Genomic DNA, 15,550 nt, shown 5'->3' on the forward strand with positions numbered 1-15,550 from the left:
CGCCGGGTCTTCCAGCTTCCCGGCGTGCCCCGCGCCCAGCTGAATGGGGGCAGTCACAAGATGGCGGCGAACGCGAACTCTGCCGGTGGTGGCGGCGGCGGCGGCAGTGGCGGTGGCGGGATCATCCCACTTTTTGACTGCCCGACCTGGTGAGGGCGGGGGTCTGTGGCGCTGGAGAGCGGGAAAGGGTCCCGCCGTGCAGAAGGGCCTATATTTCCCCCGGGGAGACGGGAGCGGCATCATGAAGCGGGGAGTGGGCCTGGGTGCAGCAGCCCCTGCAAGCGGGGGAAGGACCCCGAAAGTACTACGAGCCCTGGAATGTTATGCACCTATATATATTTAATATATATTAAAAAAATCAATTTTTTAAAACCCACGGAGGGTGCTTCTGAGCATGGACAGAGAACGTATTTCTTACACTGCTGTGTGGAGTTAAAAGGGCGTCTCTGAACATGAGCAGAGTGCCTGTCTCTCAGTGAAGGGAGGGTATTTCTGCGCCTGGAAGGCAAGGGGGAAACGACCCGTTTTATCACTGAGCGTGGCTGTCTACTAAAACAATTTCATTCAGTACTGCTAAACTCGGAAATATGGGAGTGAGTGCTTCTAGTCATGTTTGATCTGCACGTTAAGCATTTGTGGCTGTGTGCCCCTGCGCAGAGGCACATTTTAATCCCGTAGCTGCGATGCTTTGGAGGAGAGAACCTTATTGCAAAGAGGAATGACGGTTTGTTAAGGTCTGAGTAGCAGGTCATGTTTATGGCTGGGGCAGTTAAGCAAAACTTGAAACCTGGGGCTCTCTGGAGTTGTGTTGAAAGATGTACACAGTGACCTGCATCTAAGGGATATATTCTCAGTATTGCCTATGTGTGCTTTTCGCTGTCAGGTACTGGCCAGCACTGTGAATTCTGTCTTTGTTGAGGTGTTTACATGCTAATTGCACCTAGGTGTCTAGGAAAATTCTTTGTTTTATTTGAGAACTAGGTCATGCAAGTATGTCTAAAATTCATAAAACTTTTTTTAAAAAAGTGTTAGTATTGTGGGATGGAGAAGCAAAAGAAAATGTGTCTTTGGGGGATTACTCCCTGCTGGAAATGGATCATTCATTTTGCTTGTTCGGTATTCTGCTTCAATGGGTGTTGAGCCTACTAAGCGTGTGTGTCCTGCAGTTTCTTCTTCATACAGAAACAATTTTCTTCTGTGCCAATTCTAGGAGTTACTGCACTTGTGTTTTCTGGGAATTTGTTTTTGAGTAAGAATTTTTATGACAAAAAGCAGTGGTCACTATGGTCATAATGAGCCCCTCTGGCCAAACTGATGACCCTTCACTTGGAGCAGTTGCTACAGATTACCCCCAAGTCTACCCATGTGCTTGCCCCAGCTGTCTGAAACTATGCTGAAGGACTGAAGGGAAAGGATGAGTTTTTGTAGTATAACACATTGGAATGCATTTGAGTTATAGAATATGCCCTTTTCATCCTAATATATACATACATACAAAAGTGACTTAGAGGTTAAGTTTCTTCCTCCCTCCAAAACAGAAGGTGTAGTGTAATGTGGTCTGCAACCCACTTTGCCAAAACTGGTCTTGGAAGGACAGGTTTTGATGACAGGACTGGAAGTATGTCATATATGTTCACAGTGAAAGGATTTTGGTAACTGCCCACAAAGGTTTATCTTTTGGTACAGATGTCATGTTTCAGCTTTTGGTTAAACAATGAATTATATAATTAATATCCTTTGAGAGTCTAATGAACACATCTTCCTTTATGATGACGGGGCTGCTAAATCATCAGAAGAGCTCTTTGGGTTGTGACTTAGCAAAGTTTTACCTTCTGTGCTAATTATAGCTGGAGCTATCCACTGTGTCACTCTTTTTTAATGACAGAAGGAAGAATTATAGTGAGTGGAAGATAGATGACATATTTTAAATATAATCAAGTTCCAATTTATCTTTTTCTGTGGAAGGATATTGTAATATTTCCCCACCCTTGTTGTTAGATGCTTTTTCTTCTGTCTTTAAAAACTATTTTTCCAAAGCAGCTCACAAAACAGGAAATATAAATAAATAAAAATTACAGTTTCACACAGCAAAAACAGCAGTATAAAAATCTAATCAGCAAAAAACCAACCAGTCCTAAAAAGCCTGACAATAAAAACAAATTCTAAAAGACCATCTAAAAATGGGAAGGGAGTGGGCTTGTAGGATTTCCCTAGGAAGAGAGCTGCACAATCATGTCACCACCACCAAGAAGGACCTTTCTCTACCCACCAACCTGAATTTTAACTAATGACAGGAGGGCCTCTGATGCTAACCTTGGGGCTCAGGTAAGTTCATATGGTTGCTTCTCTCGGCCACACAGAGGAACAGTGCCCCTGGGTATTGTTCTCCAGCAGTTAACTATTTAGCAGTGAGTTCTTGTACATATTTGGCACAGATTGGGCAAGAAATGCTTTGAATGCAGAATGTCCCAGGTGCAATCCCTGGAATCTCCAAATACACTGGGAGAACCCCCTGCCTGAAGCTGGAGAATCACTGCCAGCCAGTGTTAACAATATTGAGCTAAATGGACCAATAGTTTGACTCAGTATAAGACAACCCCTGGTGTTCCTAAGGCATTGTGACATGCACTAAGTGAGCTTCATCTTTCTAATGGAGAAAACCTAAGTAATGGACTCTGAAAAAATTAAATTAATAAGACCTTGTATTGTTTTGAGTGTTCAAAGCACTTCATATACATTATCTTGTTATCCTTACAAATACCCTATAAAGCAAGGGGCAAAGAACCTCCAGCTCATGGAACTAATTACGGTAAGCCTAACAAAGCCGTTTCCCCCAAACTACATCCACCTGCCCCACACCTGTCAATGTGTGTGATGTCAAGTGTGAGACAGGTAAAGATGTGGCTACCAAGGAACAGTTGAGAACTTGATGTGAGCTCCCAGTTGTTGCCATGCAAATGGGGCTCCTTGATCCGCGAGCCCCACTTTGTCCAAGTGCAGGTGCCATTTGAATTCATACGATGCCCACAAATGGACTTCAAAAGGGCTCCACTGTAATGGTGGTCAAAGTGAGCCCCTTTGAACTTTGGCAGGTGGGCAGCTGCACCCACCTGCCAAAGTCTGCTGGCAATGTTTGGAAGAAATAAGAATTCGGCCCACTGGCCAGACCCAATTCCTCACTCCTGTTTTAAAGTGAATATTATCCCTATGTTGTAGATGGTGTGAGACACTAGGCGGAAGCACCTAGTGACTTCATAGCATATTTGAATGGGGAACTCGCAATTTGTAGCTCACTCTCTTAGGCCACTACAGTGGTACCTCGGGTTACATTCGCTTCAGGTTAAGAACTTTGCTTCAGGATAAGAACAGAAATCGTGCAGCGGCAGCAGGAGGCCCCATTAGCTAAAGTGGTTATTCAGGTTAAGAACAGACCTCCAGAACAAATTAAGTTCTTAACCTGAGGTACCACTATATTACAAACAAGCCCCTCTAAATGAAGTATAATGACTTCTGAATAACACAGAAAACCTTAAGTGTTTGCAAACACTGTTTTTGTTTTCCTCCATACTAAATTGCTTAAATGAGATATCCATTACTGTAGAGGAGTTCTTATCAAAAGGGGTGTGCCCGTAGGTCTTACTTCACTGAAGGTCTGCGCAAAGCCCAACTGGATCAGGCAAAAGGCCAGCTAGTATGCAATATCAAAGCAAGCTGCCTTACACTGAGACCAGTGCTCCACCCACCTCAGGGATAGAGAACCACCAGATACGGTTGGATACCCATCAGCCCCACCTACCATGGCCAGTGATCCAGAATGATGAGAATTTAGGTTCAACAATGCCTAGAGTGCACTGGTTCCCCATCCCTGGTTTGCTTTCACCGGCTTTAGCTCTCCATGCTTTCAGACAGGAGTTTTTCCAGCCCTACCTGGAGATGCTGGGAATTGAGCCTGGGCCCTTTTGCATGCAATGTGTGTGCTCTGCCACTGAGCTATGGCTCTTCTCTTAATGCAGATTCTGGTCACTATTGTTGCCAATAGTCATGAGTAGGCCTGGCCCAATCTATTCCACTTTAGAGCCATGTAAGCTAGTGACCAGCATCTCATCTTATGGTGGTGCCATACTATACATTGTCTGAAGACCCATGTACATGGCAGTGTCCTAAAGGTCCTGACTATTAATTTCACTTCAGCTCATACTTTTTGCACCAATTTCCTGTGTTAAAGTCCAGGTTTTCCATCTATCTAATTTCAATGTGTTGCAGCATTTATGGTTAACGTACAGTGGTACCTCAGGTTACATGCACTTCAGGTTACATGCACTTCAGGTTACAGACTCCGCTAACCCAAAAATAGTACCTCGGGTTAAGAACTTTGCTTCAGGATGAGAACAGAAATCGTGCTCCAGTGGCATGGCGGCAGCAGGAGGCCTCATTAGCTAAAGTGGTGCTTCAGGTTAAGAACAGTTTCAGGTTAAGAATGGACCTCTGGAACAAATTAAATACTTAACCCGAGGTACCACTGTATTGCTTAAGAAAGAAAGTATGAGAGTTGGATTTTGTTTTTATGGTGACTTCAGATCAATGGGTAGCTATAGGGGTTCTAAATGTGACTTTATTCCAAAACAAAACATATTTCTGTTTTTGTTTCCTAGGGCAGGAAAGCCTCCACCCGGGTTGCACCTGGATGTAGTCAAAGGAGACAAACTTATTGAGGTATGAAAACAAATTATCCTGGACCAGGAATACACTCCTAGTACTGGGTAGCTATAGAAATAATCCCAAGCATCAAGCACAGCAATAAAATCTCTTGCATCCTTTCCCCTTTCACTCCTGCAATGTCTGATGAGCACTTTCAGCAAGCTCCCCGAGTTGCTTCCCATTTTGCTTGAATACCCACTATGCATCCAAGTATTCCAAAATACCTTAGAAGCAGGTGTTGGTACCCAGTGCTTCCTTCTGGCATCACCTTTTAACAGTGACAGTTCAGAACTAGAAGGGCAAACCTATTTTTTGCTGTTCTGAGGTGGTTGTGTTAGTTTTCACAGTAACTGAATCCCAGATATTTCCATTTTACAGACAAGTATGACGAAGTGATATGCTGGAGGGCTCCCAGGTCCAAGTTCTGTTGTAGCATGCCAAGGATGGAATGGACTGTGTTGACACAAGAATTGCCCATATCTCTGCTTATTAACATGAGCTATTTACCTCCAAACTAAGCTCCTGTCTGTTTGAACTGTAAGCATCCCCTAGGATGGAATACCTTTCAAGCCCCACAAAGCTGAAAGCAGCAACACTGTAAATTGTCAGTTGCAATGTACACATGTTGTTCAATTCACACAGGTTTTTTAAGCACTTGATACTAACCAAGCCATCTTTACCTTTGTTCTCGTTTCGAGTTCAAAGGTATAACTAGTGATCGGCTAGGTCTAAAAAGTGCAACATCAAAACAAGCCATGAAGTAATCAAGCTCAGTGTGTGGAGGATCACACTGGGTTATAACTCAGAGGCACAAATGAGTTTTTAACCATCTTGTGGCTTCAGCAGCAGTGAAGCTGATCCTTTGTTCCCATTTCAGCTTGTAAAAGCTGTTTCTATCTTTACCAATAGCAATACCAAGAAACATAATTGCTGCATGGAACATCATTTTTAATTTGTAACTGAATGTGGCCACTCCCCTGGCACAGGCATCCCCAAACCTGGTTTTGGGACTACAACTCCCATCATCCCTAGCTAACAGGACCAGTGGTCAGGGATGATGGGAATTGTAGTCCGAAAACAGCTGGAGGGCTGAGTTTGGGAGTGCCTGGTCTAGCAGCACTGATAAAAAATGGATAAGCCCTTCCCTCTGTTGCTGATAGCTCATAGTCTTCTGTAGCAGCAGCAGTCATGATGGAAATGTCTTCTTTTGGTGACCTTATGTTGCTGTCTGTCTGATGTCTTATCATAGAAACTGATCATTGATGAAAAGAAATACTATCTCTTTGGGAGAAACCCTGACCTGTGCGACTTCACCATTGATCACCAGTCATGCTCTCGGGTCCATGCTGCCTTAGTCTACCACAAACATCTGAAGAGGGTTTTTCTTATAGATCTCAACAGCAGTAAGTTGATTGATATTTAATCAAGTAATATACAGGGGTGGATGGTGCAGAAGGAATGCTTGGGGTGAACTTTCAAGAGATCTGGATTTGTTTATCCTTACATTTAGCTGAAGTAGAATAAGGCTTCATTATAGGAACCATGGTGGCCAGTGTTAGAAACTGGGATAGAAAAGCTAGGAGCCAAATGGCTTCTGGGACCTGGGTTGTGGGCACCAAAACAGAATGCCTAGTCCCCACTGGGGAGGGGGGGTTGGCAAAACTTTTTATTTATTATTTTGAAAAGCATGAACTAATACGCAATTCATATAAGTGACACATTGTTAATATCACATTTTTAGCAGAAATTGTTAATACATGTTTAATTTGGTGTTTACAATAAAAATATTGGTACCATACTACAGTTTTCAAAACACTCTACTCTTTATTGTTAAACTCCTTAACATATTGTCTGTCCTTAAATACTTCGAGGCTTCAAAGCACTTACATTTCAGTAATCCTTGAGTGTCAGCCAGGTGCAAAAAATGGCACCTGGGCTTTTTGAGGTGCTCGCAAATAGAGAATCTTTAGGTGCAAAATGCACCTGGTGCCCTGCTAATTTCAAACCCTGATGGTGTCATTTCCAAAAAGGATGCCTTAGTGGTTTCCACTATAGTTTTAAGATTCCCATGGCAGTGGGTGCTGGAAATTGGAGAAGGTGCTGTTGAAACAGTACTTCTCTGAGCAACATTCTCAAGTCATCTTTCTTCCCCATAGCTATATTATTATTACTATCATTACAGGGCCTTCACTGCAATTGCTCCAAGGCTTTAGAATGGCCTCCCTAGTGAGGTTTATCCCTAGTCTGTTCTTGTGGCTTTTTCAGATAAGTTGCTGCACTCAGCTCACACTCAGAAAGGGACGCCGTGGTCTTGTGTTGCCACTGTCAATTTGTATTTTATTGACTTGTGTTCATTGCTGTTTTAAGGGTTCACAGATTTTAGCTGGCCTTCGTCCCAAAGCCAAAATTTGAGGGTGCCAGAATCCTCCCCCAATTACAAGCTTACATGTTTGTCAAGGACATTCACTTCCCCTCCTCCCCAGCTCTTACGTTTGGAGCTGGAGCGGTTGGGGCCAACCCCATAGTTGTGGAAACCAAGAGCAACTTCAGGAACAATCTCCAGCCCCTTCCCTAACTCCGAATTTGGAGTTGGGAGGAGGAGAGTATTTTGGTAATGCGATGCTGAGGCCCTTTTGAATGTCTTCAGCACCAAAACAGCCAGCCTCATCCTTTGCTTTGGGAGCACTGGGCAGGCAGCAAAGTGCTGCTGCTGCCACGACATGTGCCAACACAGCCAGCCCTAGAACTGCAGCTCTTCCTGGAAGCATAGCTCAGCTGTGGTCTGAAGGCACATGAGCCTGCCACTTTACTGAACTAAGCAGATTTAGTCTGATCAGTGTCTGGATGGGTGAACACCAGGGAACACCTATGTACTTTATTTCATATGTATATACCGCTTGATTGTAAGGGAAAAAACGCCATGCCAATACACCACATTGAGTTCTGTAACGGAAGAAAGGTAGAACAGAAATGTATGAAAACAAACAAACAAAACTAACGTCTTCAAGCTTTTTTTTATATAAATTTTTTATTGATTTTTCAAACACATAATAAAAGACAAACACATCACAAAACAAAAACATACACAACATTAAACATATACCGACTTCCCCATACCTCCCTTTCGCTGCATCCTTATTCCAAAGTTCTTTAGCAACCCTTTGATCAGTTTATCTATTGATTCCCTTTCATTAAAAAAATTTTTTAGACTTAATAATTACAGCTGTATTTCTCTACTTCTTTCCCCTTGACATCTCAACACTCCTCAATTTTACAACAGTTTTTAAGATATAGTTTAAACTTCTTCCAGTCCTCTTCCACTGTCTCTTTCCCCTGATCTCGGATTCTGCCGGTCATCTCTGCTAGTCCCATGAAGTCTGTCACCTTTGTCTGCCATTCTTCCAGAGTAGGTAGTTCTTGCATCTTCCAATACTTTGCCAGAAGAATTCTTGCTGCTGTAGTAGCATACATGAAAAAAGTCCTATCCTTCTTTGGCACCAGTTGGCCAACCATGCCCAGGAGAAAAGTCTCAGGTTTCTTAGGAAAAGTCCACTTAAGGACCTTCTTAATTTCATTATAAATCATCTCCCAAAAGGCTTTAATCTTTGGGCAGGTCCACCAAAGGTGGTAAAAGGTACCTTCAGACTCATTACATTTCCAGCATTTGTTATTGGGCAAATGGTAAATTTTTGCAAGCTTGACTGGGGTCATGTACCACCTGTAGATCATTTTCATTATGTTTTCTTTTAAGGCATTACATGCCGTAAATTTAACACCAGTGGTCCATAACTGTTCCCAATCAGCAAACATAATGTCATGGCCGATATCCTGTGCCCATTTAATCATAGCTGATTTCACCGTTTCATCCTGTGTATTCCATTTTAACAGCAAATTGTACATTCTAGACAAGTTCTTAGTATTGGGTTCTAACAGTTCTGTTTCTAACTTTGATCTCTCCTTCTGAAATCCTATTTTCCTGTCCTGCTTAAATGTCTCGTTTATCTGACGGTAATGTAACCAGTCTCGAACTTTAAACTTTAGTCTCTCAAAACTCTGAAGTTTAAACTTCTCACCATCTTGTTCTAGGATTTCACAGTATTTTGGCCATTTAGAATCCATATTAAGTTTTTTCACCGCCTTAGCTTCCATTGGTGACAACCACCTGGGAGTTTTACTTTCCAACAAGTCTTTATATCGTATCCAAACATTATATAGTGCTTTCCTAACAATATGGTTTTTGAAACTTTTATACACCTTTGCCTTGTCATACCATAAATATGCATGCCAACCGAAGTTATTATCATACCCTTCCAAATCCAAAATGTCTGTATCTTCAAGAAGCAGCCAATGTTTCAACCAGCAAAAAGCTGCTGATTCATAATAGAGTCTTAAGTCCGGCAGGGCAAAGCCCCCTCTGTCTTTTGCATCAGTTAAAATCTTAAATTTTATTCTGGGCTTTTTGCCCTGCCAGACAAATTTGGATATGTCTTTCTGCCACTTCTTGAAACAGTCCATCTTGTCTAAAATCTGTAACGTCTGAAACAAAAATAACATTCTAGGCAATACATTCATCTTAATAACAGCAATTCGGCCTAACAAGGAAAGTCTCAGTCTAGACCATATTTCTAAATCTTTCTTAACTTCTGTCCAGCACTTTTCATAATTGTCTTTAAATAAATTCACATTCTTAGATGTTAAGTTCACCCCAGGTTATTTCACTTTTTTTGTTAATTCCAACCCTGTTTCACTCTGAAATCTCTCTCTTTCTTCCATTGTTAAGTTTTTTTCCAACACTTTCGTTTTCTGTTTGTTCAGTTTAAATCCTGCTACTTGACCAAATATCTCAATTAGTTCTAATACTCTTTTGGTACTAGTGTCTGGCTGTTGCAAAGTTAACACTAGGTCATCTGCAAATGCTCTTAACTTGTAATTTTTGACTCCGACCTGAATACCTTTAACCAACTGGTCCCTTCTAACCATATTTAACAAAACCTCCAGGACTGATATAAAAAGCAGAGGGGATATTGGGCATCCCTGTTGTTTACTATTAACTTAGCTTTTTGTTTAGAGTATATTGCACCTATACCGTTTTCAAAACCTTGGCCTACCCCCATCCCTTGGAGATTCTTCTTCATAAAACTCCAGCAAATGTTGTCAAAGGCTTTCTCCGCGTCCACGAAAATCACAAAACTAACGTCTTCAAGCTGAAGAATTACTCTAACCACCCAAATTCCTTCTGATTCATACCAGAGGCCAATGGATCGTTTGCCATAGCGAGCAAAATTGCAGAACACTGGCTGTTTAGTGCTGCTTGTCTCTTGGAAGCTGTTTCAAAAGCCTTGGAGAATTGGGTTGCAAATGTTTCATTTAATCAACTAATTCAGATTTTCCTGGAAATAATTTTCCAGTGAAATAATTTCATATACTTTCAGTGGGGCCCCACATCTAGCTTTGAATAAACTGACAGCTAATGGACAGTTTCTTCTTTTTTTATTCCAATATTCCCAGCACATGGCACGTTTTTGGGTCATATTCGTTTGGAGCCTCATAAGCCACAGCAGATTCCCATTGACTCTACGGTTTCCTTTGGTGCCTCCACAAGGGCCTATACTCTGAGGGAAAAACCTCAGACGTTGCCCTCTGCAGTAAAAGGAGATGAGAAGATGACCAGTGAGGACGACGAGCTCAAGGGTTTGCTTGGACTTCCAGAAGAGGAGACAGAATTAGATGTGAGTTCACCCACAGCATGACACCCTTTTTTCCTTGTGGAGGGAGCACGGGGTTCCTTGGCTGGAAGCATGGCATAAGCAACAGGACCAGAACAAAAGTCTTCTGACCTTGCAAATGTTAGTCTGTGCTTGTGTGTGACATACCTACTTTTGCAGCCCCCCATGGTCTGTCAAGTATGGCCAAACCTTTTCGTAGAATTGTAGAGTTGGAGGGTCTGTGAATGTCATCTAGTCCAACCCCTTGCAAGGCAGGAACATTTTGCACAAAGTGGGGCTCCAACCCACAACCGTGAGTCTTGTGCTATTTCAGACCATTAGACCAAATTCCCATTCTCCCCCAGCTAAAACAGGTGACTGTTCAGGCAGGCTACCAGCTGACTTGCTGTTGGCTTGCTCCTATAATATTGTGGGCACCTTGAAGCCTGTCCAGTCCTAAATGCTCATGGGGGCAGGAGATGGGGAGTTTAATCTTTATTCTTTGTTGGTTTTTTAGAACCTGACAGAATTCAACACAGCCCATAATAAGAGGATCTCCACGTTAACTATAGAAGAAGGAAATTTGGATATCCAGAGACCAAAAAGAAAACGAAAGAATTCCAGAGTAACATTCAGTGATGACGACGAAATCATCAATCCAGGTGAGCACTGTGGATGTGTTCTATGTAGGCCTCGCTGCATATTGCTGTCTGTTCCGTGAGCATTAGTGTATAGAGGTTTTGCTGGTGATAACCTTTCACTTTGCAAAAGCTGGCATTAAACCCCCTTTGGTGCTGAATACACTCTTCAAAATCCATTTTAAAACTAACCACGGTATTTCAATCTGATTCACCCATACAGAGGATGTGGACCCTTCTGTTGGACGCTTCAGAAACATGGTACAGACTGCAGTTGTCCCAGTGAAGGTATGCTTCTAAATCAGAAAACAGCCTGTTAACATAGCCTGTGAAAACTGCTGTCTTAGATAGGGATAGTTGTAGCCAGGATGATATTAGATCCAGATGTTCGGTTGTTTTTATTGCTAGACCAGTAGAAATATGTTTATAGGTAAGACGTGTAAATAAGACTTGCAGCCGTGTCCTAATGACATTTTACACTTAAGTTAAGTACCTTTGCATTGTACTGTGGATTGCCGTTTAACCTTTTTTATTTAATTTTTATTTGGAAAGACATGATTAAGTTATAAGTAGTCATTTTTTTTAATGCAACGAAAAGGCTTATGGCAAGCTCGTGCAGTGCTCCTTCCTCGATCAATGAGTTGTTTCCATTACAGTGGTACCTCGGGTTAAGTACTTAATTCGTTCCAGAGGTCCGTTCTTAATCTGAAACTGTTCTTAACCTGAAGCACCACTTTAGCTAATGGGGCCTCCTGCTGCTGCTGCGCCACCGCTGCACAATTTCTGTTCTCATCCTGAAGCAAAGTTTTTAACCTGAGGTACTAATTTCTGGGTTAGTAGAGTCTGTAACCTGACCCGTGTATAACCCAAGGGACCACTGTACTTAAAAAGAAAACACAAAAGGCAGCCACCTCAAGCCAGTCACAGTTGCAAGTGACAGCCTTACTTAATAATAATAATAATAATAATAATAATAATAATAATAATAATAATAATAATTTATTATTTGTACCCCACCCATCTGGCTGGGTTTCCCCAGCCATTCTGGGCGGCTTCCACAGAGACCAAAAATACACTAAAATGTCACACATTAAAAACTTCCCTGAACAGGGCTGCCTTAAGATGTCCTCTGAATGTCAGGTAGTTGTTTCTCACTTTGACATCTGATGGGAGGGCGTTCCACAGGGCAGGCTCCACTACCAAGAAGGCCCTCTGCCTGGTTCCCTGTAGCTTTTCTTCTCACAATGAGGGAACCACCAGAAGGCCCTCGGCACTGGACCTCAGCGTCCGGGCAGAATGATGGGGTGGAGACGCTCCTTCAGGTATACCTAGGCTTGTGCCTTGGAATTCATGAACTCAGGAAAGATTTGGATTGTCAAAAAAGTAATATGTTGTTAATACCACTTCCTGCTGCTCTATAATGCAGTTGTATTCTGTGCAGCTTCCTAGGTGGCTATAATATGTTTCCCACTGTTCTCTGCTTTTTGTCCATGCCAAGTGACATTATGTTTTGGTAGGAAGGAGATTTGTTAGGTTAAACCAGATAAAACAGATAACATCCTTGGAACCTCTTACTGTGCTGTGACTAAGCAACCAATTCCCTGAGGGTATTACTCCTTGCCAGGTTCATTCCAGCAAGTACTTAATGAAAGTGATGATGATGATGATGATGATGATGATGATAATAATAATAATAATAATAATAATAATAATAATAATAATAATTTATTATTTATACCCCGCCCATTTGGCTGGGCCTCCAGCCTGGAACTGACAGGAATGGGCTTGATGCTACAAAGTAGTTGCATTAAGCAACTCATTGCATCCACCTGAGGGCCACATCGAACATGAAAACCAAGCCGGTTCAAACACTTAATTCTTCATACACCATATAAATTATGAAGATTTAATATATACCGATGAATATTTGGAAAGAGGGAAGCACAGATTCCTCTGCAGTGGTTTGCATTGGGAGGTTGTTTCAAAAATTAAATAGTTGTCTTTTCTACTGCAGAAAAAGCGGATGGACAACTCCGGTTCCCTGAGCGCGGATGAGTCAGCCACGCGGCGCATGCAGAACTTTCCCTATAGCGGAGGATTGTACGGCGGCTTGCCTCCCACTCACAACGAGACAGGCGCCCAGGCCCATAGCATTCACGGCACTGCGCTCATTGGAGGCCTGCCAATGCCCTATCCTAATCTTGCCCCGGATGTGGACTTGACTCCGGTTGCACCCTCAACGGTCACCATGAACCCAGCTCCAAACCCTGCTGTCTTTAATCCCGAAGTTGTGAATGAGCCCAAGAAGAAGAAGTATGCAAAAGAAGCTTGGCCGGGCAAGAAGCCTACCCCTTCTCTCTTGATCTGAGGAGCAGAGCTTGATCTGTCCTGGGAGACAGGAGCACAACCAGCCAGAGTGGACAAAAAACTCTTCCAAGTGCAGCACCCACAGCTTTCAGAATCGGGTCCTAACTGTGTGTCATAGCCAGGTTACAGGGGTAAGCTCCCCTACAAAACCAACCTCTGGAAGAACTCTACAGGCATCTAGAAAAGAGAGGTGTTCTCCCCCCCCCATCTGCGGAACCACACTGCCTAACAGCCTTTTCTTCTTTTACTCAACCCTGGTTATTTTTATCCTAAGGTTATTCATGAATTTAAGGGGCACAAATTTAAGGGGCACAATGGTTATTTTTATCCTAAGGTTATTCATGAATTTAAGGGGCACTGTCAGGTAATGCAGAGTCAAAATTAACAACTCTGTCTTGCAGAGTTCAGCTTAACCAGCTGGTCTCAGGTGAATATTCATCCTCAGAAGTGTTCGTGGACCTGATCAGTTTTCTAAAGAAGCACCTGCTTTGGGTATAAGTAGTACTCATGTAAGTCAGATAACCATAGCTTGCTTTTAAACATGCGGATCATGAAGTGCTTTAGTCTAGGTACACCCCGTTGTGCTTGCCTTGTAAGTGAATATCATCTTGAAGGCTGGAAGCACAGGGAAATGGTAAGAAATAAAAATCAAGCAGATTGTTTGCTGCTTAGCATTCTAGATTGAATGCACCAAGAAGGAAAGGAATATCAAATGAGAGCTCTTAAGGTACTTTTAACAGCGGCCCTTCCAGAGAAAACGCAGTGTACTTGCATAACACTCCGTGTGGGTTGGTTTCCTATACACAAGCAGAATTTGTCACACAGTTCTCTTTTTTTTTTAACTAATTCCAAAGCCCATGAAAGGTTATCCAGTTTCTTAAGTGCATAATGACTGCAGTTCTGTCAAATGGGGATATTGCGTGAGCTAAAATAGTTTCCAGATCTCAGCTCCACCATTGTGCAGTTTGACCTATTGACTTCAGTTTTTCGTTGAACCAAAAGTAGCTCTAAGGCTCTAGTTCCAGATGTTTGGAATCAAAAGACATGATTGAGATGTGTATATTCTACACACTAAAGTAACTATGGAAGCAGAGTTGTATTGTCTTTGTTTGAGAGTCTTATTATCCAGGCTCTTGGCACTGGGCAGGCTCTTAATCACACTGCTTGATGGGTCTCTTCTTGGTTCTGTGTACTTAGATGGTTAGCATCTCCAGGGGTTTACTGTTCCCTGTAGTACAACATGGCAGAACAGTGGTCAAAGCTCAGCCAGAGTCAGGCACATCCTGTTTGGTTTTGTTTTTCCCCAGAGGGGTGGGGAGTTAACCACATTCTTAAGTCCTCCAAGTGAACCAAGTGAGATTTTAAAAAGCTAGATAGTGTCTGTTATTGCAGAAACATTACAACTATCCAAGGTTCCATTTACCACCTAAAGTATTGAGCAGGACAGAGATTTGGGGCCAAATAATTCAGAATATCTGCTGCTGCTTTAAAAAATGAGACAACGTATTCTATCATGGGGGGAGTCTGAATGGAATGTCTTGAAGTCACTTCACTTCTACACAATCTGCTTTTCTCTGTTTCATCTGACGGTGTACATAGGACCCTTTTGTGAAGATGAAGTTGTGTCTATATTGTGTAGTTATATAACATCATAATCTAGGTTGTGATGAAATGGCTTGTGAGCTGTAGGATTCCATACTCCAAATCTTCTGTAGCCTCACTTGCAACCTCTCATCTCTGGGATATTTTTAGTTAACTTTTACCCGGCTAGTAAGCAGTCTTCTGGTATGGAAGGCAGCTCTTCAGGATATGTGACCAGTTTAAAGCAGTTAAGGTTTCCCTTGCTGGATTTTAAATGATTTTTTTTTAAAGTGACTTGTTTTGCAAGATGTGTCCCTTGGGATTTTACTGATTGCTGGTCTTGGCCCCTCACCTCCATGGGATGGTGCAGACTTTTAATTTCAAAATTTAAATTTCTTGGAAGCCAGTTCTGGCCAACGTTGAGCATGGGGGAGGATGAGTGAAAGGTGTGGGGCTCTGTACAGAAGTTTGTACATTTGTGTAATAGGCCTTTTCACACTCTGTTGAGCTTTTTACCTGTAACCTTTACTACACTGTAAATTAAATGACTGTTTTGCCAAA

At 42.3% G+C, this 15,550-nt stretch overlaps 1 protein-coding gene across 3 annotated transcripts; it reads left to right on the forward strand.

Moving 5' to 3' along the window:
* The first annotated feature begins 10 nt into the window (after window positions 1-10).
* On the forward strand, window positions 11-15,550 carry PPP1R8 (protein phosphatase 1 regulatory subunit 8). 3 transcript variants are annotated; one of them, XR_014170973.1, is made up of 8 exons: window positions 11-149; window positions 4,653-4,713; window positions 5,948-6,101; window positions 10,207-10,427; window positions 10,921-11,065; window positions 11,265-11,329; window positions 13,056-13,682; window positions 13,743-15,550. XR_014170973.1 is itself a non-coding variant. In XM_081921420.1 (7 exons), exons 1-7 carry the CDS (start codon window positions 61-63, stop codon window positions 13,407-13,409), a joined length of 1,089 nt encoding a protein of 362 aa, XP_081777546.1. In that variant the 5' UTR covers window positions 11-60; the 3' UTR covers window positions 13,410-15,550. The 3 variants fall into 3 exon arrangements, 2 of the variants coding, with proteins under 2 accessions (XP_081777546.1, XP_081777547.1); XM_081921420.1 differs by having other exon boundaries at window positions 13,056-15,550; XM_081921421.1 differs by lacking the exon at window positions 11-149 and adding an exon at window positions 182-2,325 and having other exon boundaries at window positions 13,056-15,550.

The sequence above is a fragment of the Podarcis melisellensis genome, assembly GCF_964234715.1.
Source record: "Podarcis melisellensis genome assembly, chromosome: 8".
Taxonomy (NCBI): Eukaryota; Metazoa; Chordata; class Lepidosauria; order Squamata; family Lacertidae; genus Podarcis; species Podarcis melisellensis.